At 44.7% G+C, this 23,690-nt stretch overlaps 1 protein-coding gene and 1 long non-coding RNA gene across 2 annotated transcripts; both read right to left on the bottom strand.

Annotated features, from left to right (window-relative positions):
* Positions 1-11,207: 11,207 nt before the first annotated feature.
* Positions 11,208-23,153, bottom strand: LOC310836199 (extracellular fatty acid-binding protein-like). The gene is made up of 7 exons (XM_083721112.1): positions 22,905-23,153; positions 21,311-21,447; positions 16,314-16,384; positions 15,039-15,149; positions 12,967-13,071; positions 12,827-12,846; positions 11,208-11,279 (listed from the first exon to the last, which is right to left on the bottom strand). Exons 1-7 carry the CDS (start codon positions 22,986-22,988, stop codon positions 11,274-11,276), a joined length of 534 nt encoding a protein of 177 aa, XP_083577238.1. The 5' UTR covers positions 22,989-23,153; the 3' UTR covers positions 11,208-11,273.
* Positions 11,322-12,690, bottom strand: LOC310836200. The gene is made up of 4 exons (XR_014559918.1): positions 12,474-12,690; positions 11,861-12,398; positions 11,417-11,793; positions 11,322-11,376 (listed from the first exon to the last, which is right to left on the bottom strand). It is a non-coding gene; the product is annotated as an uncharacterized lncRNA (long non-coding RNA).
* Positions 23,154-23,690: the final 537 nt, after the last annotated feature.

Here is a 23,690-nt window from a genome sequence, read left to right as displayed (position 1 = left end):
GGAAGCCCGTCATGTGACTTGAACCCGGGACATGGGAGGCCAGAATGGGACCCGTCATGTGATTCGAACCCGGAGCCTGGAAGCCCGTCATGGGACTTGAACCCGGGACATGGGAGGCCGGAATGGGACCCGTCATGTGATTCGAACCCGGAGCCCGGGACCCTGTCATGGGACTTGAACCCGGGACACGGGAGGCCAGAATGGGATTTGAACCCGGAGCCCGCAACCACGTCATGTGAGTCGAACCCGCAACCTGGGACCCGGGAGCCTTTCATGGGACTTGAACCCGCAGCCCGTCATGTGACTTGAACCCGGGACACGGGAGGCTGGAGTGGGACTCAAACCCGGGACCCAGGAGGCCATCATGTGATTCGAACCCGCAACCATGTCATGTGTCTTGAACCCGGGACCCAGGAGCCCGGAAGCCCGTCATGTGACTCGAACCCGCGTCCCAAATCCAAGTTCATTTCCCGCCAATCGGAACGGAAAACGGTCCTTTTCACCGGCTACCGATTGGCCGCCCTGGCCGTCAAGACCCGCCTCCTGGCCCGCCTCCCCCCGGCCGAGCCGGCCAATCGCAACCCGCCGCCCTGGGGCGCCGGCGAATCAGAGAGAGGCTGCTATCGGAGCTTCCGGCAGGATTGCGGGGCGGCGTATTCCGGTGGCTTCCTGCGCTGTCATGTGACTCGAACCCGCAGCCCGGGATATGGACTCGAACCCGGGACACAGGACCCGCCGAATTTCCCCCAGGGTTTCTGCACCGTCATGTGACTCGAACCCGGGACCCGTCGGATTCCCCCCGGGGTTTCTGCACCATCCCGTGTCTTGAACCCGGGACCAGAAGGGGACTCGAACCCGGGACCAGTGGGATTTCCCCCATTGTGTGACTTGAACCCGGGACCCGGGACATGGACTCGAACCCGGGACACAGGACCCGCCGAATTTCCCCCAGGGTTTCTGCACCGTCATGCGACTCGAACCCGGGAGGCTGGAGTGGAATTCATTTCCTGCCAATCGGAACGGAAAACGGTCCTTTTCACCGGCTACCGATTGGCCGCCCTGGCCGTCAAGACCCGCCTCCCCCCGGCCGAGCCGGCCAATCGGAACCCGCCGCTTCCTGCGCTGTGCTGTGATTTGAACCCGGGACATGGACCCGAACCCGCCGGATTTCCCCCAGGGTTTCTGCACCGTCATGGGACTCGAACCCGGGACCCGTCGGATTCCCCCCGGGGTTTCTGCACCATCCCGTGACTTGAACCCGGGACCAGAAGGGGACTCGAACCCGGGACCAGTGGGATTTCCCCCGGGTTTCCTGCGCCATCATGTGACTTGAACCCAGGACCCGGGATATGGACTCGAACCCGGGACACAGGACCCGTCGGATTTCCCCCAGGGATTCTGCACCGTCGTGGGACTCGAACCCGGGACCTGCAAGCCCAGAAGGGGACTCGAACCCAGGACTCTGTCATGTGACTCGAACCCGGGACCAAGGACCCCGTCGATTTCTGCACCGTCATGGGACTCGAACCCGGGACCCGTCGGATTTCCCCCGGGTTTCCTGCGCCATCCCGTGACTTGAACCCGGAACCCAGGACATTCGAACCCGCAACCACGTCATGTGATTTGGACCCGGGACCCACCGGGGAGGAATCCAGTGGCTTCCTGGGCTGTCCTGTGAACGGGACTTGGACCCGGGGCCCTGTCGATTCCTGCACTGTCATGGGACTCGAACCCGGGACATGGGAGGCTGGAGTGGGACTCGAAGCCGGGACCCGGGACATGGACTCGAACCCGGGACACGGGACCCGTCGGATTTCCCCCGGGGTTTCTGCACCATCATGGGACTCGAACCCGGGACCTGCAAGCCCAGAAGGGGACTCGAACCCGGGACCAGTGGGATTTCCCCCATTGTGTGACTTGAACCCGGGACCCGGGACATGGACTCGAACCCGGGACACGGGACCCGTCGGATTTCCCCCGGGGTTTCTGCGCCGTCATGGGACTCGAACCCGGGAGCTGCAAGCCCAGAAGGGGACTCGAACCCGGGACCTGCAAGCCCAGAAGGGGACTCGAACCCGGGACCAGTGGGATTTCCCCCATTGTGTGACTTGAACCCGGGACCCGGGACATGGACTCGAACCCGGGACACGGGACCCGCCGGATTTCCCCCGGGGTTTCTGCACTTGAACCCCACCGATTCCTGCACCGTCATGGGAATCGAACCCGCAACCTGGGACCCGGAAGAAGGTCATGGGATTCGAACCCGGGACACGGGAACCCGTCATCTCATTGGGTGCCAGGACTCCGTCGTGGGATTCGAACCCGGAGCCCGGGAGGCGGGATTGGGGCTTGAACCCGGGACCCTCGAACCCAGGACACGGGAGCCCATCATGGGATTCGAACCCGGGCAGATGACGGACGGAGCTCTGTGACTGGACGATTTGGGGCTCTGTTGCCGGGCAGATTACGGACGTCGCCCGACGGAGCTCTGTGATTGGACGAATTGGGGCTCTGTTGCCGGGCAGATGACGGACGGAGCTCTGTGACTGGACGATTTGGGCATCTGTCGCCGGGCAGATTACGGACGTCGCCCGACGGAGCTCTGTGATTGGACGATTCGGGGCTCTGTTGCCGGGCAGATGACGTACGGAGCTCTGTGACTGGACGATTTGGGCATCTGTCGCCGGGCAGATTACGGACGTTGCCCGACGGAGCTCTGTGATTGGACGATTCGGGGCTCTGTTGCCGGGCAGATGACGGACGGAGCTCTGTGATTGGACCATTTGCCATCACCGTTCAACGGGACTCTCTCATTCGACTTTTTCCGGGCTCCGTGATAGGACGATTTGGAGCTCTGTTGCCGGGCAGATTACGGACATCGCCCAACGGATCTCTGTGATTGGACGAATTGGGGCTCTGTCGCCGGGCAGATTACGGACGTCGCCCGACGGAGCTTTGTGATTGGACTATTTGGGCCTCTGTCACCAGGCAGATTACGGACATCGCCCAACGGAGCTCTGTGATTGGACGAATTGGGGCTCTGTTGCCGGGCAGATTACGGACTTCGCCCGACGGAGCTTTGTGATTGGACTATTTGGGCCTCTGTCACCAGGCAGATTACGGACATCGCCCAACGGAGCTCTGTGATTGGACGATTTGGGGCTCTGTCGCCGGGCAGATTACGGACGTCGCCCAACGGCACTGTGTGATTGGACGATTTCAAGGCCCTGTTGCCGGGCAGATTACAGACGTCACCCGTCGGAGCGCTGTGATTGGACAATTTCAAGACCCTGTTGCCGGGCAGATTACGGACGTCGCCCGACGGAGCTCTGTGATTGGACGATTTCCCGGCGCCACCCAATTGGAGGATTTCCAGGCTCCGTCGCCGGGCTGTTTCCATGCAATCGGCCAACGGGACTCTGTCATTGGACCATTTCAAGGCCCTGTCGCCGGGCGGTTTTCGTCCGCTGCTCAACGGAGCTCTGTAATTGGACGATTTCCAGGCTCCGCCCAACGGGACTCTGTCATTGGACCATTTCAGGGCTCTGTTGCCGGGCAGTTTCTGTCCGCTACTCAATGGGACTCTGTCATTGGACGACTTCAAGGCTCTGTCGCCGGGCGGTTTTCGTCCGCTGCTCAACGGAGCTCTGTAATTGGACGATTTCCAGGCTCCGCCCAACGGGACTCATTGGACGACTTCAGGGCTCTGTTGCCGGGCAGTTTACAGGCTCCACCCAACGTACCTCCCTGATTGGACGATTCCCAGGCTCCGCCCAACGGGACTCTGTCATTGGACCATTTCAGGGCTCTGTTGCCGGGCAGTTTCTGTCCGCTACTCAATGGGACTCTGTCATTGGACGACTTCAAGGCTCTGTCGCCGGGCGGTTTTCGTCCGCTACTCAACGGAGCTCTGTAATTGGACGATTTCCAGGCTCCGCCCCATGTCATTGGATGACTTCCTGGCTCCGCCCAACGGGACTCCGTCATTGGACGATTCTGGGCTCTGTTGCCGGGCGGTTTACAGACGCCGCCCAACGGGACTCTTCTCATTGGACGGCTTCAGGGTTCTGTTGCCGGGCGGTTTACAGGCTCCACCCAACGTACCTCCCCGATTGGACGATTCCCAGGCTCCGCCCAACGGGACTCTGCCATTGGACTATTGAGAGACGATTTCCCCCTTCCGGCCAACAGGCCTCTCTGATTGGACGATTGAGAGGAATTGGGGTGGGGGGCAAAAGGGGGCGTGGCTAGAGTAGGAAGGGACCCCTCTAGGTCCTCCAGCACCTTATTAGGGGGTCATAGAGAGGTAAGGGACCCCTCTAGGAAATCCAGGGATCGTAGAGAGAGGAGGGACCCCTCCCAGGTCCTCCAGCCTGACCCTCTTGCAAAGGATCATAGAGAGAGAAGGGACCTCTCTAGGACATCCAGCCTGACCCCCTGCAAGGGATCATAGAGAAAGGAACTCTCTAGGACACCCAGCGATCATGGAGAGGGAAGGGACCCCTCCAGGTCATCCAGCCTGACCCCCTTGCAAGGGGCTAGTAGGGGACCATAGAGAGGGAAGGAACCTCTCTAGGACATCCAGGCATTTCTGAGGGGATCATAGAGAGGGAAGGGACCTCTCTAGGACCTCCGGCATGTTATTTGGGGATCATAGAGAAGGAAGGGACCTCTCCAGGTCATCCAGCCCGACCCCCTTGCAAAGGATCATAGAGAGGGAAGGGACCCCTCTAGGACATCCAGCACCTTATTACAGTATCATAGAGAGGGGAAGGGACTCCTCCAGGTCATCCAGCCCGACCTCCTTGCAAAGGACCATAGAGAGGTAAGGGACCCCTCTAGGAAATCCACGGATCATAGAGAGAGGAGGGACCCTTCCAGGTCCTCCAGCCTGACCCTCTAGCAAAGGATCATAGAGAGAGAAGGGACCTCTCTAGGTCATCCAGCCTGACCCCCTGCAAGGGATCATAGAGAAAGGAACTCTCTAGGACACCCAGCGATCATAGAGAGGGGAGGGAACCCTCCAGGTCCTCCAGCCTGACCCTCTTGCAAAGGATCATAGAGAGAGAAGGGACCTCTCTAGGTCATCCAGCCTGACCCCCTGCAAGGGATCATAGAGAAAGGAACTCTCTAGGACACCCAGCGATCATAGAGAGGGAAGGGACCCCTCTAGGACATCCAGCCTGACCCACTTGCAAAGGATCATAGAGAGAGAAGGGACCTCTCTAGGACATCCAGCCTGACCCCCTGCAAGGGATCATAGAGAAAGGAATTCTCTAGGACACCCAGCGATCATAGAGAGGGGAGGGAACCCTCCAGGTCCTCCAGCCTGACCCTCTTGCAAAGGATCATAGAGAGAGAAGGGACCTCTCTAGGACATCCAGCCTGACCCCCTGCAAGGGATCATAGAGAAAGGAACTCTCTAGGACACCCAGCGATCATAGAGAGAGAAGGGACCCCTCCAGGTCATCCAGCCTGACCCCCTTGCAAGGGGCTATTAGGGGACCATAGAGAGGGAAGGAACCTCTCTAGGACATCCAGGCATTTCTGAGGGGATCATAGAGAGGGAAGGGACCTCTCTAGGACATCCAGGCATTTCTGAGGGGATCATAGAGAGGGAAGGGACCCTCTTGCAAAGGATCATATAGAGGGTAGGGACCTCTCTAGGACCTCCGGCATGTTATTTGGGGATCATAGAGAAGGAAGGGACCTCTCCAGGTCATCCAGCCTGACCCCCTTGCAAAGGATCATAGAGAGGGAGGGACCTCTCTAGGACCTCCGGCATGTTATTTGGGGATCATAGAGAGGGAAGGGACCTCTCTAGGACATCCAGCCTGACCCTCTTGCAAAGGATCATAGAGAGAGAAGGGACCTCTCTAGGTCATCCAGCCTGACCCTCTTGCAAAGGATCATAGAGAGAGGAGGGACCTCTCTAGGTCATCCAGCCTGACCCCCTGCAAGGGATCATAGAGAAAGGAACTCTCTAGGACACCCAGCGATCATAGAGAGGGGAGGGACCCCTCTAGGACATCCAGCCTGACCCCCTTGCAAAGGATCATAGAGAGGGAAGGGACCCCTCTAGGACATCCAGCCGGTTATTAGGGGATCATAGAGAGAGAAGGGACCTCCAGCCCGTTCTTAGGGAATAATAGAGAGGGATGGGAACCCTCCAGGTCCTCCAGCCTGACCCCCTTGCAAGGGATCATAGAGAGGGAAGGGACCTCTCTGGGACATCCAGCACCTTATTACAGTATCATAGAGAGGGGAAGGGACTCCTCCAGGTCATCCAGCCCGACCTCCTTGCAAAGGACCATAGAGAGGGAAGGGACCCCTCCCGGTCCTCCAGCCTGACCCTTCTAGGATTCTTCAGCCTCCCCAATTTCCCATCAAGCTTTGCTTCCGCTCCAAGCCCGGGTTCAACATCTTCAGGCGGGGACAATCTAGGATTTGAGACCTCTATGGGGAAATTTGGACGCAGAGTGGGACCTCTCTAGGACCTCCAGCCGGTTATGAAGGGATCATAGAGAGGGAAGGGACCCCCACGGTCATCCAGACTGACCCGCCCCATAGAAGCCCCTCTAGGGCGCCATCTTGTTCCCCTTCTTGCGAATGCCCTCAATAAAGAGATATATATATATATATATTCCTAGAGTGTCTCCTGGTTGTGGGTTCAAGGGAAACCGGGGCGCCTCTGAGCATGTGCAGAGCGCGCCCTTCTCGGGATTGGAGGAGGAGGGCCTGGATTGAGAGCCAATCAGACGGATCGATAATCGATCACATGGGGCTGGATTGGTAATCAATCACACAGGGATGGATTGGTAATCAATAATACGTAGATGGATTGATAATCAATGACATGTCAATGGATCAATAATCGATCACACGGGGCCGGATTGGTAATCAATCACACGGGGATGGATTGGTAATCAATAATACGTAGATGGATTGATAATCAATGACATGTCAATGGATCAATAATCGATCACACGGGGCTGGATTGGTAATCAATCACACGGGGATGGATTGATAATCAATAAAACGTAGATGGATTGATAATCAATGACACTGGGCTGGGTTGATGATCAATGACATGTCAATGGATCGATAATCGATCACACGGGGCCGGATTGGTAATCAATCACACAGGGATGGATTGGTAATCAATAAAACGTAGATGGATTGATAGATAATCAATGACAGACACTGTATCAATAACCAATAACATGGGGCCAGATCTAAGTATTTAAATGATGTATTGGATCGATAATCAATCACGCCGTGCTGGATCGATAACCAATCACATGGGGCTGGATTGATAACCAATAAGGTGGGACTGGATCAATAACCAATAACACAGGGCTGGATCAAGAATCACGCAGGGCTGGATCGATAACCAATAAGGTAGGGCTGGATCTATAATCAATCACACAGGGCTGGATCGATAATCACGCAGGGCTGCATCAATAACCAATACCATGGGGCCAGATCAATCACTAGGTATTTAAATGATTTATTGGATTGATAATCACACGGGGCTGGATTGATAATCAATAAGGTGGGACTGGATCAATAAGCAATAACATGGGGCCAGATCTAAGTATTTAGGGGACAGACTAAGTATTTAAATGATGTATAGGATCGATAATCAATCACACGGAGCTGGATCAATAGCCAATCACATGGGGCTGGATTGATAATCAATAAGGTGGGACTGGATCAATAACCAATAACACAGGGCTGGATCAATAATCACGCAGGGCTGGATTGATAATAAGGTGAGACTGGATCAATAACCAAAAAGGTAGGGCTGGATTGATAATCAATAACACAGGGCTGGATCGAAAACCAATAAAGTAGAGCTGGATTGATAATAAATAACACAGGGCTGGATCGATAGCCAATCACATGGGGCTGGATTGATAATAAGGTGGGACTGGATCAATAATCAATAGCACAGGGCTGGATTGATAATCAATAACGGGGCCAGATCAATCACTAAATATTTGAATGCTTTATTGGACTGGTAATCAATAACAGGGCTGGATCGATAACCAATAACATGGAGCTGGATTGATAATAAGGTGGGACTGGATCAATAACCAATAACACAGGGCTGGATTGATAATCAATAAGGTGGGGCTGGATTGATAACCAATCACACGGCGATGGATCGAAAATCACACAGGGCTGGATCGATAACCAATAACGGGGCCAGATCAATCACTAAATATTTGAATGCTTTATTGGATTGGTAATCAATCACACAGGGCTGGATCGATAGCCAATCACATGGGGCTGGATTGATAATCAATAAGGTGGGACTGGATCAATAACCAATAACACAGGGCTGGATCGATAATCACACGGAGCTGGATCGATAACCAATAACATAGGGCCGGATTGATAATCAATCACACAGGGCTGGATCGATAACCAATCACATGGGGCTGGATTGATAATCAATAAGGTGGGACTGGATCAATAACCAATAACACAGGGCTGGATCGATAATCACGCTGGGCTGGATCGATAACCAATAACATAGGGCCGGATTGATAATCAATCACACAGGGCTGGATCGATAACCAATCACATGGGGCTGGATTGATAATCAATAAGGTGGGACTGGATCAATAACCAATAACACAGGGCTGGATCAAGAATCACGCTGGGCTGGATCGATAACCAATAAGGTAGGGCTGGATCTATAATCAATCACACAGGGCTGGATCGATAATCAATCACGCAGGGCTGGATCGATATCCAATACCATGGGGCCGGATCAATCACTCAGTATTTAAATGATTTATTGGATTGATAATCAATCACACAGGGCTGGATTGATAAGGTGGGACTGGATCGATAATCAATCACACAGAGCTAGATCAATAACCAATAACATGGGGCTGGATTGATAATCAATAACACAGGGCTGGATCGATAATCACGCAGGGCTGCATCAATAACCAATACCATGGGGCCAGATCAATCACTAGGTATTTAAATGATTTATTGGATTGATAATCACACGGGGCTGGATTGATAATCAATAAGGTGGGACTGGATCAATAAGCAATAACATGGGGCCAGATCTAAGTATTTAGGGGACAGACTAAGTATTTAAATGATGTATTGGATCGATAATCAATCACACGGAGCTGGATCAATAGCCAATCACATGGGGCTGGATTGATAATCAATAAGGTGGGACTGGATCAATAACCAATAACACAGGGCTGGATCAATAATCACGCAGGGCTGGATTGATAATAAGGTGAGACTGGATCAATAACCAAAAAGGTAGGGCTGGATTGATAATCAATAACACAGGGCTGGATCGATAGCCAATCACATGGGGCTGGATTGATAATAAGGTGGGACTGGATCAATAATCAATAGCACAGGGCTGGATTGATAATCAATAACGGGGCCAGATCAATCACTAAATATTTGAATGCTTTATTGGACTGGTAATCAATAACAGGGCTGGATCGATAACCAATAACATGGAGCTGGATTGATAATAAGGTGGGACTGGATCAATAACCAATAACACAGGGCTGGATTGATAATCAATAAGGTGGGGCTGGATTGATAACCAATCACACGGCGATGGATCGAAAATCACACAGGGCTGGATCGATAACCAATAACGGGGCCAGATCAATCACTAAATATTTGAATGCTTTATTGGATTGGTAATCAATCACACAGGGCTGGATCGATAGCCAATCACATGGGGCTGGATTGATAATCAATAAGGTGGGACTGGATCAATAACCAATAACACAGGGCTGGATCGATAATCACACGGAGCTGGATCGATAACCAATAACATAGGGCTGGATTGATAATCAATCACACAGGGCTGGATCAATAATCAATCACATGGGGCTGGATTGATAATCAATAAGGTGGGACTGGATCAATAACCAATAACACAGGGCTGGATCGATAATAAGGTGGGACTGGATCAATAACCAATAACACAGGGCTGGATCGATAATCACGCTGGGCTGGATCGATAACCAATAACATAGGGCTGGATTGATAATCAATCACACAGGGCTGGATCAATAATCAATCACATGGGGCTGGATTGATAATCAATAAGGTGGGACTGGATCAATAACCAATAACACAGGGCTGGATCGATAATCAATCACACAGTGCTGGATCAATAACCAATAACACAGGGCTGGATCGATAATCAATCACACAGGGCTGGATCGATAACCAATGCCATGGGGCTGGATTGATAATCAATAAGGTGGGACTGGATCAATAACCAATAACACAGGGCTGGATCGATAACCAATACCATGGGGCCGGATCAATCACTAAATATTTAAATGATTTATTAGATTGATAACCAATCACACGGGGCTGGATTGATCATTAATATGGGGGGGGCAGATCAATCACTAAGTAGTTCAATCATTGATTGAATTGATCATCAATAACTCGGGGCCAGATCAATCACTCAATATTTAAATTAGGGATTTGAAAGCTATCTCGTTGGATATTTAATAATAATAATAATAATAATAATAATAATAATAATAATAGAATTTTATAAGGGGACCAGATGGGTATAAATGCCATTATTATTATTATTATTATTATTATTATTATTATTAAATATCCAACGAGATAGCTTTCAATAATAATAATAATAATAATAATAGAATTTTATAAGGGGACCAGATGGGTATAAATGCCATTATTATTATTATTATTATTATTATTATTATTATTATTATTATTATTAACTAAAAGCTCATGAGATTAAAATATTTTCCTCTAATAATAATAATAATAATAATAATAATAATAGAATTTTATAAGGGGACCAGATGGGTATAAATGCCATTATTATTATTATTATTATTATTATTATTATTATTATTATTATTATTAACTAAAAGCTCATGAGATTAAAATGATATTTTCCTATAATAATAATAATAATAATAATAATAATAATAATAATAATAATAGAATTTTATAAGGGGACCAGATGGGTATAAATGCCATTATTATTATTATTATTATTATTATTATTATTAGAGGAAAATATCATTTTAATCTCATGAGCTTTTAGTTAATAATAATAATAATAATAATAATAATAATAATAATAATAATAATAATATAATAATAATAATAATAATAATAATAATACAAAAGAGACCAAAGACAGGAAATTGCAGTTTCTGAATCTATTTATTAGGAGAAGGGAGAGACCTCCAAGGACCATAGAGATGTTCTTCTCATTCCTAGAAGAGAAGGAGAAGAGAAGGTGAAGTTTCCGACATGGTCCAACTTGGGAAATGTCCATCAAGGTAGACTTGGGAAATGTCCATCAAGATCGACCTGAGATTTCCCAAAATGGGAAATGTCCATCAAGATAGACTTGGGAAATGTCCATCAAGATCGACCTGAGATTTCCCAAAATGGGAAATGTCCATCAAGATAGACTTGGGAAATGTCCATCAAGATAAACCTGGGAAATGTCCATCAATTAGACTTGGGAAATATCCATCAAGGTAGACTTGCGAAATGTCCATCAAGGTAGACTTGGCAAATGTCCATCAAGGTGGACCTGGGAAATGTCCATCAATTAGACTTGGGAAATGTTCATCAATTAGATTTGGGAAATGTCCATCAAGCTAGACCTGGGAAATGTCCATCAAGGTGGACCTGGGTGATGTCCATCAAGATAGACCTGAGATTTCCCAAAATGAGAAATGTCCATCAAGGCAGACTTGGGAAATGTCCATCAAGGTGGACCTGGGAAATGTCCATCAATTAGACTTGGGAAATGTCCATCAATTAGATTTGGGACATCAAGCTAGACCTGGGAAATGTCCATCAAGGTGGACCTGGGTGATGTCCATCAAGATAGACCTGAGATTTCCCAAAATGGGAAATGTCCATCAAGATAGACCTGGGAAATGTCCATCAATTAGATTTGGGAAATGTCCATCAAGCTAGACCTGGGAAATGTCCATCAAGGTGGACCTGGGAAATGTCCATCAAGGTAGACTTGGGAAATGTCCATCAAGGTGGACTTGGGAAATGTCCATCACTGCAGACTTGGGAAATGTCCATCAATATAGACTTGGGAAATGTCCAAAAGATAGACCCGGGAAATGTCCATCAAGATCGACCTGAGATTTCCCAAAATGGGAGATGTCCATCAAGATAGACCTGAAATTTCCCAAAACGGGAAATGTCCATCAAGATAGACTTGGGAAATGTCCCTCCAGATAGACCTGAGATTTCCCAAAATGGGAAATGTCCCTCTAGATAGACCTGAGATTTCCCAAAATGGGAGATGTCCATCAAGATAGACCTGAGATTTCTCAAGATGGGAAATGTCCATCAAGATAAACCTGGGAAATGTCTTTCAAGATAGAGCTGCTAAATGTCCATCAAGATAGACCTAAGATTTCTCCACCAAAATAGACCTGACATTTCCCGAAATGGGCAATGTCCACCAAGATAGACCTGAGATTTCCCAAAATGGGAAATGTCCACCAAGATACACCTGAGATTTCTCCACCCTGGGAGATGTCCCTCCAGACAGACCTGACATTTCCCAAACTGGGCAATGTCCGTCCCGATCCACCTGACATTTCCCAAAATGGGAGATGTCCATCAAGACAGACCTGAGATTTCCCAACCATGGGAGACCTGGTAGATGTCCCTCAAGACTAGACCTGACATTTCCCAAACTGGGCAATGTCCATCCCGATCCACCTGACATTTCCCAAACTGGGCAATGTCCATCGATTCGAATTCCCGCCTCCAGGATACTCACCGCTTGGTCCTGGCAGGCGACTGTGGAGAGAGAGAGAGGAGAAAGGGGGTTATTATGGGATGGAGGACCCTCCGGGGTCCCACCTTGGAGGACCTTCCTGGAGGACCTTCTTGGAGGACCTTCTTGGAGGACCGACTTACCTTCCTTGGGGAAGATCTTGATCTGCTCGGAAGTGAAGCCTCGGTTTTCGCTGCGCTGCTGGAATTCCTCCAGCAAGCCGATTGGCTGGGATTCGGCGTCGCGGGCTGGGAAATTAATAATAATAGTAATAATAATAATAATAATAATAATAATAATAATGCCACCATAGGGAGTGGAGGTCTGGTAGATGTAATAATAATAGTAATAGTAATAGTAATAGTAATAGTAATAATAATAATAATAATAATAATAATAATAATAATAATACCATAGAGAGTGGAGGTCTGGTAGATGTAATAATAATAATAATAATAATAATAATAATAATAATAATAATAATACCAGAGAGTGGAGATCTGGTAGATGTAATAATAATAATAATAATAATAATAATAATAATAATAATAATAATAATACCATAGAGAGTGGAGGTCTGGTAGATGTAATAATAATAATAATAATAATAATAATAATAATAATAATAATAATACCATAGAGAGTGGAGGTCTGGTAGATGTAATAATAATAATAATAATAATAATAATAATAATAATAATAATAATAATAATAATAATACCATAGAGAGTGGAGGTCTGGTAGATGTAATAATAATAATAATAATAATAATAATAATAATAATAATAATAATACCATAGAGAGTGGAGGTCTGGTAGATGTAATAATAATAATAATAATAATAATAATAATAATAATAATAATAATAATAATACCATAGAGAGTGGAGGTCTGGTAGGTGTAATAATAATAATAATAATAATAATAATAATAATAATAATAATAATAATACCATAGAGAGTGGAGGTCTGGTAGATGTAATAATAATAATAATAATAATAATAATAATAATAATAATACCATAGAGAGTGGAGGTCTGGTAGATGTAATAATAATAATAATAATAATAATAATAATAATAATAATAATAATAATAATAATACCATAGAGAGTGGAGGTCTGGTAGATGTAATAATAATAATAATAATAATAATAATAATAATAATAATAATAATAATAATAATAATACCATAGAGAGTGGAGGTCTGGTAGATGTAATAATAATAATAATAATAATAATAATAATAATAATAATAATAATAATAATAATAATAATAATACCATAGAGAGTGGAGGTCTGGTAGATGTAATAATAATAATAATAATAATAATAATAATAATAATAATAATACCATAGAGAGTGGAGGTCTGGTAGATGTAATAATAATAATAATAATAATAATAATAATAATAATAATAATAATAATAATACCATAGAGAGTGGAGGTCTGGTAGATGTAATAATAATAATAATAATAATAATAATAATAATAATAATAATAATAATAATACCATAGAGAGTGGAGGTCTGGTAGGTGTAATAATAATAATAATAATAATAATAATAATAATAATAATAATAGCATTTCATAAGGGGACCAAAGAATGTGTATAAATGAAATAATAATAATAATAATAATAATAATAATGGACCAGAGAATGTGTATAAATGAAATAATAATAATAATAATAATAATAATAATAATAATAATAATAATAATAGCATTTCATAAGGGGACCAGAGAATGTGTATAAATGAAATAATAATAATAATAATAATAATAATAATAATAATAATAATAAGAAGAAGAAGAAGAAGAAGAAGAAGAAGAAGAAGAAGAAGTGGAGGCTCTGCTTCCTGGCCATAATAATAATAATAATAATAATAATAATAATAATAGCATTTCATAAGGGGACCAGAGAATGTGTATAAATGAAATAATAATAATAATAAGAAGAAGAAGAAGAAGAAGAAGAAGAAGAAGAAGAAGAAGAAGTGGAGGCTCTGCTTCCTGGCCATAATAATAATAATAATAATAATAATAATAATAGCATTTCATAAGGGGACCAGAGAATGTGTATAAATGAAATAATAATAATAATAATAATAAGAAGAAGAAGAAGAAGAAGAAGAAGAAGAAGAAGTGGAGGCTCTGCTTCCTGGCCATAATAATAATAATAATAATAATAATAATAATAATAATAATAATATTACCATAGAGTGTGGAGGTCTGGTAGGTCTGTCCCTCCCGGCTGGTGACCAAGTCGACGATGGCGTAATTCTTGCCGTCCGTCTCTATGACCTCCACTTTATGATCGCCGAATTCTGGAGGAATATTAATATTAATTAATTAATGCAATCATATAGGATGTAAGTTAAGATGAATTAAGAATATGATTGGTAACGGAATATAGAATATGAATATGAATGAAGAACATTGTGAATGATAAAATGATATATAATTAATATTAATTAATTAATTATTAATATAATTATTAATTATATATTAATTATGCATTCATATGAATGAAGAATATTAAGAATATGATCATATGTATTATAAATTAATTTTAAGAATAATTTTATTAATGATAGCATAATATATAGTATAAATTATTATGAATTCAGAATATTATTAAGAGCATAATATATACCGGTAATATAAATTTATATCCATTAAGAATATTATGAAGAATTAAATAATATATAAGAATCAATATCCTGCCCAAGTGCCCGAATATGAATCATAATTCATATTATTAATTATAATAGATCACATATAATATTAAGAAAAATAATAATATAATATAATATAATATAAAGAAATATAATATAATATAATATAATATAATATAATATAATATAATATAATATAATAATATAATATAATATAAAGAAATATAAAGAAATATAATATAATATAATATAATATAATATAATATAATATAATATAATATAATATAAAGAAATAATATAATATAATATAATATAATATAATATAATATAATATAATATAATATAATATAATATAATATAATATAATATAATATAATATAATATCCTGAATGATAAAATAATATATATCAATGAAGAATAATAAGAAGATATAAGAATTAATATCCTGGCCAAGTGCCTGAATATGAGTAATAATTCATATTATTAATTATAATAGATCACATATAATATTAAGAAAAATAATAATATAATATACTATAATATAAATACTATAATATAATAATATAATGAAATATAATATACTATAATATAAATACTATAATATAATAATATAATGAAATATAATATAATGAAATATAATATACTATAATATAAAGAAATATAATAATATAATATAATGAAATATAATATAATATAATGAAATTATAATAATATAATATAATATAATATAATATAATATAATATAATATAATATAATATAATATAATATAATATAATATAATATAATATAATATAATATAATATAATACAAACTGCATTTATGGTAGTATTTCCCATCTTCGCCTCTCTTGAAAACCATCTTGAACGCTTTGCAGCCTTGGGGTCTGCCGGAAAAAAGGGGGGAGCGAGAAAAATAAAAATATATATATTTATCGGGGGGAAATCGGGGGCAAGAAAAATATATATTGGGGGGAAATCGGGGGCGAGAAAAATAAATATATATATATTTATTGGGGGGAAATCGTGGGCAAGAAAAAGAAATATATCTTTATTTATCGGGGGGAAGAAAAAGAAATATATATATATTTATCGGGGGAAAGAAAAAGAAATATATATATATTTATCGGGGGAAATCGGGGGCGAGAAAAAGAAAAATATATATATTTATAGGGGGGAAATTGGGGGGGAGAAAAATAAAAATATATATATTTATAGGGGGAAATCGGGGGCAAGAAAAAGAAATATATATATATTTATCGGGGGAAATCGGGGGAGAGAAAAAGAAATATATATATATATATTTATCGGGGGAAAGAAAAAGAAATATATATATATTTATCGGGGGGAAATTGGGGGCGAGAAAAAGAAATATATATATATTTATAGGGGGGAAATTGGGGGGAGAAAAATAAAAATATATATATTTATTGGGGGGAAATCGTGGGCAAGGAAAAGAAAAATATATGTATTTATCGGGGGAAATTGGGGGCGAGAAAAAGAAATATATATATATATTTATCGGGGGAAAGAAAAAGAAATATATATATATTTATCGGGGGGAAATTGGGGGCGAGAAAAAGAAAAATATATGTATTTATCGGGGGGAATCGGGGGCGAGAAAAAGAAATATATATATATTTATAGGGGGAAAATCAGCGGCGAGAAAAATAAAAATATATATATTTATAGGGGGAAATTGGGGGGGAGAAAAAGAAAAAAAAAATATTTATGGGGGGGAAATCGGGGGCGAGAAAAAGAAATATATATATATATTTATCGGGGGAAAGAAAAAGAAATATATATATATTTATCGGGGGAAAATTGGGGGCGAGAAAAAGAAAAATATATGTATTTATCGGGGGAAATTGGGGGCGAGAAAAAGAAATATATATATATTTATAGGGGGGAAATTGGGGGGGAGAAAAATAAAAAAATATATATTTATAGGGGGAAAATCAGGGGCGAGAAAAAGAAAAAAAAATATTTATGGGGGGAAATCGGGGGCGAGAAAAAGAAATATATATATATATTTATCGGGGAAAAGAAAAAGAAATATATATATATTTATCGGGGGAAAATTGGGGGCGAGAAAAAGAAAAATATATGTATTTATCGGGGGGAATCGGGGGCGAGAAAAAGAAATATATATATATTTATAGGGGGGAAATTGGGGGGGAGAAAAATAAAAATATATATATTTATAGGGGGAAATCGTGGGCAAGAAAAAGAAATATATCTTTATTTATCGGGGGAAAGAAAAAGAAATATATATATATTTATCGGGGGAAAGAAAAAGAAATATATATATATTTATCGGGGGAAATCGGGGGCGAGAAAAAGAAATATATATATATATTTATAGGGGGGAAATTGGGGGGGAGAAAAATAAAAATATATATATTTATAGGGGAAAATCAGGGGCGAGAAAAAGAAAAAAAAATATTTATGGGGGGGAAATCGGGGGCGAGAAAAAGAAATATATATATATTTATTGGGGGGAAATCGTGGGCAAGGAAAAGAAAAATATATGTATTTATCGGGGGAAATTGGGGGCGAGAAAAAGAAAAATATATGTATTTATCGGGGGAAAGAAAAAGAAATATATATATATTTATCGGGGGAAAATTGGGGGCGAGAAAAAGAAAAATATATATATTTATCGGGGGGAATCGCGGGCGAGAAAAAGAAATATATATATATTTATAGGGGAAAATCAGGGGCGAGAAAAAGAAAAAAAAATATTTATGGGGGGGAAATTGGGGGGGAGAAAAAGAAAAAAAAAATATTTATGGGGGGGAAATCGGGGGCGAGAAAAAGAAATATATATATATATTTATCGGGGGAAAGAAAAAGAAATATATATATATTTATCGGGGGGAAATTGGGGGCGAGAAAAAGAAAAATATATATATTTATAGGGGGGAAATTGGGGGGGAGAAAAATAAAAATATATATATTTATAGGGGAAAATCAGGGGCGAGAAAAAGAAAAAAATATATTTATGGGGGGGAAATCGGGGGCGAGAAAAAGAAATATATATATATTTATTGGGGGAAATCGGGGGCGAGAAAAAGAAATATATATATATATTTATTGGGGGGAAATCGTGGGCGAGAAAAAGAAATATATATATATATTTATCGGGGGAAAGAAAAAGAAATATATATATATTTATCGGGGGGAAATTGGGGGCGAGAAAAAGAAATATATATATATTTATAGGGGAAAATCAGGGGCGAGAAAAAGAAAAAAATATATTTATGGGGGGAAATCGGGGGCGAGAAAAAGAAATATATATATATTTATTGGGGGAAATCGGGGGCGAGAAAAAGAAATATATATATATATTTATCGGGGGAAAGAAAAAGAAATATATATATATTTATGGGGGGGAAATCGGGGGCGAGAAAAAGAAAAATATATGTATTTATCGGGGGGAATCGGGGGCGAGAAAAAGAAATATATATATATTCCCAAACAGGGACTTCCTCTTCCAAAATAGGGACTTCCTGTTCCAAAATCGGGACTTCCTGTTCCAAAACTGGAACACTCATCCTTTGAAAAGGGGGATATCCTGTTGCAAAACAGGGACTTCCTATTCCAAAATAGGGACTTCCTGTTCCAAAATCGGGACTTCCTGTTCCAAAACAGGAACACCCCATCCTGTGAAAACGGGGACTTCCTGTTGCAAAACAGGGACTTCCTATTCCAAAATAGGGACTTCCTCTTCTAAAACAGGGACTACTGTTCCAAAACCGGGACAACCCATCCCAAAACAGGGACTTCCTCTCCCAAAACAGGGACTTCCTGTCCCAAACCAGGCCCTTCCTCTGCCAAAACCGGGACACCCCACCCCTAAACCATTACTTCCTCTCCCAAAGAGCCACTTCCTCTCCCAAACCAGCCACTTCCTCTCCCAAAGAGCCACTTCCTCTCCCAAAACCGGGACACCCCACCCCTAAACCATTACTTCCTCTTCCCAACCAGCCACTTCCTGTCCCAAAACAGGGACTTCCTCTCCCAAACAGGCACTTCCTTTCCCAAACCAGCCACTTTCTCTCCCAAAACCGAGACACCCCACCCCTAAACCATTACTTCCTCTCCCAAAGCGCCTCTTCCTCTCCCAAACCATTACTTCCTCTCCCAAACCAGCCACTTCCTCTCCCAAAGAGCCACTTCCTCTCCCAAAACCGGGACACCCCACCCCTAAACCATTACTTCCTCTTCCCAACCAGCCACTTCCTGTCCCAAAACAGGGACTTCCTCTCCCAAACAGGCACTTCCTTTCCCAAACCAGCCACTTTCTCTCCCAAAACCGAGACACCCCACCCCTAAACCATTACTTCCTCTCCCAAAGCGCCTCTTCCTCTCCCAAACCATTACTTCCTCTCCCAATCCAGCCACTTCCTCTCCCAAAGAGCCACTTTCTCTCCCAAAACCGGGACACCCCACCCCTAAACCATTACTTCCGCTTCCCAGCCAGCCACTTCCTCTCCCAAACATCCACTTCCTGTCCCAAACCAGGCCCTTCCTGTCCCAAAACAGGGACACCCACCCCAAATCAGCCACTTCCTCTCCCAAACCAGGCCCTTCCTCTCCCAAACAGCCACTTCCTCTCCCAAACAGCCACTTCCTCCACCAAACCAGCCACTTCCTCTCCCAAATCAGCCACTTCCTCTCCCAAACCAGGCCCTTCCTGTCCCAAAACAGGGACACCCAGCCCAAATCAGCCACTTCCTCTCCCAAACCAGCCACTTCCTCTCCCAAACCAGGCCCTTCCTGTCCCAAAACAGGGACACCCCAACCCAAACCAGGCACTTCCTCTTGCCAACCAGCCACTTCCTCCCAAACCAGCCACTCCCTCTCCCAAAAGTGGGACACCCCACCCCGTCAAAACAGGAACTTCCTCTCCCAAAACAGGGACTTCCTCTCCCAAACAGCCACTTCCTGTCCCAAACAGGCCCTTCCTCTCTCAAACCAGCCACTTCCTCTCCCAAACCAGGCCCTTCCTCTCCCAAACAGCCACTTCCTCTCCCAAACAGCCACTTCCTCTCCCAAACCAGGCCCTTCCTATCCCAAACCAGGCACTTCCTGTCCGGCCTTACATGGGGTCTCCACCACCACATCCTCTCCCTCAAAGGTGATGTCCACTTCCTCTCCCAAACAGCCACTTCCTCTCCCAAACCAGGCCCTTCCTGTCCCAAAACAGGGACACCCCACCCCAAACCAGGCACTTCCTTTTCCCAACCAGCCACTTCCTCTCCCAAAGAGCCACTTCCTCTCCCAAACCAGGCCCTTCCTCTCCCAAACAGCCACTTCCTCTCCCAAACAGCCACTTCCTCCACCAAACCAGCCACTTCCTCTCCCAAATCAGCCACTTCCTCTCCCAAACCAGGCCCTTCCTGTCCCAAAACAGGGACACCCAGCCCAAATCAGCCACTTCCTGTCCCAAACCAGCCACTTCCTCTCCCAAACCAGGCCCTTCCTGTCCCAAAACAGGGACACCCCAACCCAAACCAGGCACTTCCTCTTGCCAACCAGCCACTTCCTCCCAAACCAGCCACTCCCTCTCCCAAAAGTGGGACACCCCACCCCGTCAAAACAGGAACTTCCTGTCCCAACCAGCCACTTCCTGTCCCAAAACAGGGACACCCCACCCCAAACCAGCCACTTCCTCTCCCAAACAGCCACTTCCTCTCCCAAACAGCCACTTCCTCTCCCAAACAGCCACTTCCTCTCCCAAACCAGGCCCTTCCTGTCCTAAACCAGCCACTTCCTGTCCCAAACCGGGCACTTCCTGTCCGCCTTACGTGGGAAGGCGGGTCTCCACCACCACATCCTCTCCCTCAAAGGCGACGTCCACCATGACGGTCTTCATCTTCTCCATGTGCTTCAGGATCTTGGGGTCGGTGGTGCTGAGGGCCAAAGTCATCCATCTTCCTTTGGCCTGGAAGGAAGGAAGGAAGGAAGGAAGGAGTGAAAGAAGGAAGGAAGGGAGGGAGGGAGGGAGGGAGGGAGGGAGAAAAAAGGAGGGAGGAAGAAGAAAGAGAGATAGAGGGATAGATAGAGGGAGGAAGGGAGAGATGGAAGGGAGGAAGGGAGGAAGGAAGGTGGGAGGAAGGAAGGAAGGGAGGAAGGAAGGAGTGAAAGAAGGAAGGAGGGAGGGAGGGAGGAAGGAAGGAAGGAGTGAAAGAAGGAAGGAGGGAGGGAGGGTGGGGGGAAAGAGAAAGAGAGAGATAGAGGGATAGATAGAGGGAGGGAGGGAAAGAAGGAAGGAAGGAGTGAAGGGAGGAAGGAAGGTGGGAGGGAGGAGTGAAGGGAGGAAGGAGGGAGGGAGGGAGGGAGGAAGGAAGGAAGGAAAGAAGGAAGGAGTGAAAGAAGGAAGGAGGGAGGGTGGGGGGAAAGAGAAAGAGAGAGATAGAGGGATAGAGGGAGGGAAAGAAGGAAGGAAGGAGTGAAGGGAGGAAGGAAGGAGGGAGGGAAGGAGGGAAGGAAGGAAGGAAGGAGTGAAGGGAGGAAGGAAGGAAGGAAGGAAGGAGGGAGGGAAGGAAGGAAGGAAGGAGTGAAGGGAGGAAGGAAGGTGGGAGGAGGGAAGGAAGGAGGGAGGGAGGGAGGGAGGGAGGGAGGAAGGAAGGAAGGAAGGAGTGAAAGAAGGAAGGAGGGAGGGAGGAAGGAAGGAAGGAGTGAAAGAAGGAGGGAGGGAGGGTGGGGGGAAAGAGAAAGAGAGAGATAGAGGGATAGATAGAGGGAGGGAGGGAAGGAAGGAAGGAAGGAGTGAAGGGAGGAAGGAAGGTGGGAGGAGGGAAGGAAGGAAGGAAGGAGGAGGGAGGAGTGAAGGGAGGAAGGAGGGAGGGAGGGAGGAAGGAAGGAAGGAAAGAAGGAAGGAGTGAAAGAAGGAAGGAGGGAGGGTGGGGGGAAAGAGAAAGAGAGAGATAGAGGGATAGAGGGAGGGAAAGAAGGAAGGAAGGAGTGAAGGGAGGAAGGAAGGAGGGAGGGAAGGAGGGAAGGAAGGAAGGAAGGAGTGAAGGGAGGAAGGAAGGAAGGAAGGAAGGAAGGAAGGAAGGAAGGAAAGGGAGGACAAAGGAGAGCCTAGTTGGGGGGCAGAGATGGACGTTGGAGGACCCAAAGGAAGTGGGGTGGTCTAGATGAAGGAAGGAAGGAAGGAAGGAAGGAAGGAAGGAAGGAGGGAGGGAAGAAAGAAAGATGGAAGGAAGGAGGGAAGGAAGGAGTGAAAGAAGGAAGGGAGAGAGGGAGGGAGGGAGGAAAGAAAGAAAGATGGAAGGAAGGAAGGAAGGAAAGGGAGGGAGGGAGGGACAAAGGAGAGCCTCGTTGGGGGGCAGAGATGGACGTTGGAGGACCCGGAAGAAGCGGGTCAGTCTAGATGACCCATAGGACCTCCCTTACCTTCTCCCGGTGCTGAGGGTCATCGAAGAAGCCCTGGACCAGGCAGAGGAACGCCAGAGGAACCGCAAAGAGGAAGAGCTTCATCTTCAAGGTGGGACCTTCTTGCTCCAAGATGGACGTGGTTATGGGTCCTCCAGAGCCTCCCGGTTTTATAGAGCCGGGGGGCGGAGCCACAGCTGGCCCCGCCTCCAAGTTGTGGAGGTGGGGCTTGGAGCCACCTGCTTGTTCTGGGGTTGCAGCCAAGGTAAAGTTGGCAGGAAGTCAGGAGATAAGATGGACCTTGATCTTCTTCCTGGACTTCCCGCCAAAGAAAAGTTGGCAGGAAGTCAGGAGATGTTGAGATAGAGCTTTGACCTTCTTCCTGGACTTCCTGCCAAGGGAAACTTGGCAGGAAGTCAAGAGATGGGGAGATGGACCTCCTAATCCAGGAGGAGGAGCAGGACAGGAAGTCCTCCTGGGCTTCCGGCCAAGGTAAAGTTGGCAGGAAGTCAGATCTTGAGGTGGACCTTTGATCCACCTCCTTTTCCTGGACTTCCTGCCAAGGTAAAGTTGGCAGGAAGTCAGAAGATCTTGAGATGGACCTTTGATCCACCTACTTCCTGCTGGGCTTCCTGCCAGGGAAACGTTGGCAGGAAGTCAGATGTTGAGATGGAAAGTTGGCAGGAAGTCAGGAGATAAGATGGACCGTTGGTCTTCTTCCTGGACTTCCTGCCAAGGAAACGTTGGCAGGAAGTCAGGAGATCTTGAGATGGACCTTTGATCCACCTACTTCCTGCTGGGCTTCCT

This window comes from Podarcis gaigeae (genome assembly GCF_964106915.1).
Source record: "Podarcis gaigeae genome assembly, chromosome: Z".
Lineage (NCBI taxonomy): Eukaryota > Metazoa > Chordata > Lepidosauria > Squamata > Lacertidae > Podarcis > Podarcis gaigeae.
The sequence above is the reverse complement of the archived record's forward strand: the minus strand, read 5'-3'. Positions and strand labels throughout refer to the sequence as shown.

Bases quoted from the DNA above. Each gene is read 5' to 3' on its own strand.
- LOC310836199 (XM_083721112.1), bottom strand. From the start codon at position 22,988: ATGAAGCTCTTCCTCTTTGCGGTTCCTCTGGCGTTCCTCTGCCTGGTC. The intron at 13,072-15,038 runs GTAATATTATTA...TTAATTTCCCAG, and splicing joins CCAGACCTCCACACTCTATG to CCCGCGACGCCGAATCCCAG. The intron at 12,847-12,966 runs GTAAGTCGGTCC...CTCTCTCCACAG, and splicing joins CAAGATCTTCCCCAAGGAAG to TCGCCTGCCAGGACCAAGCG.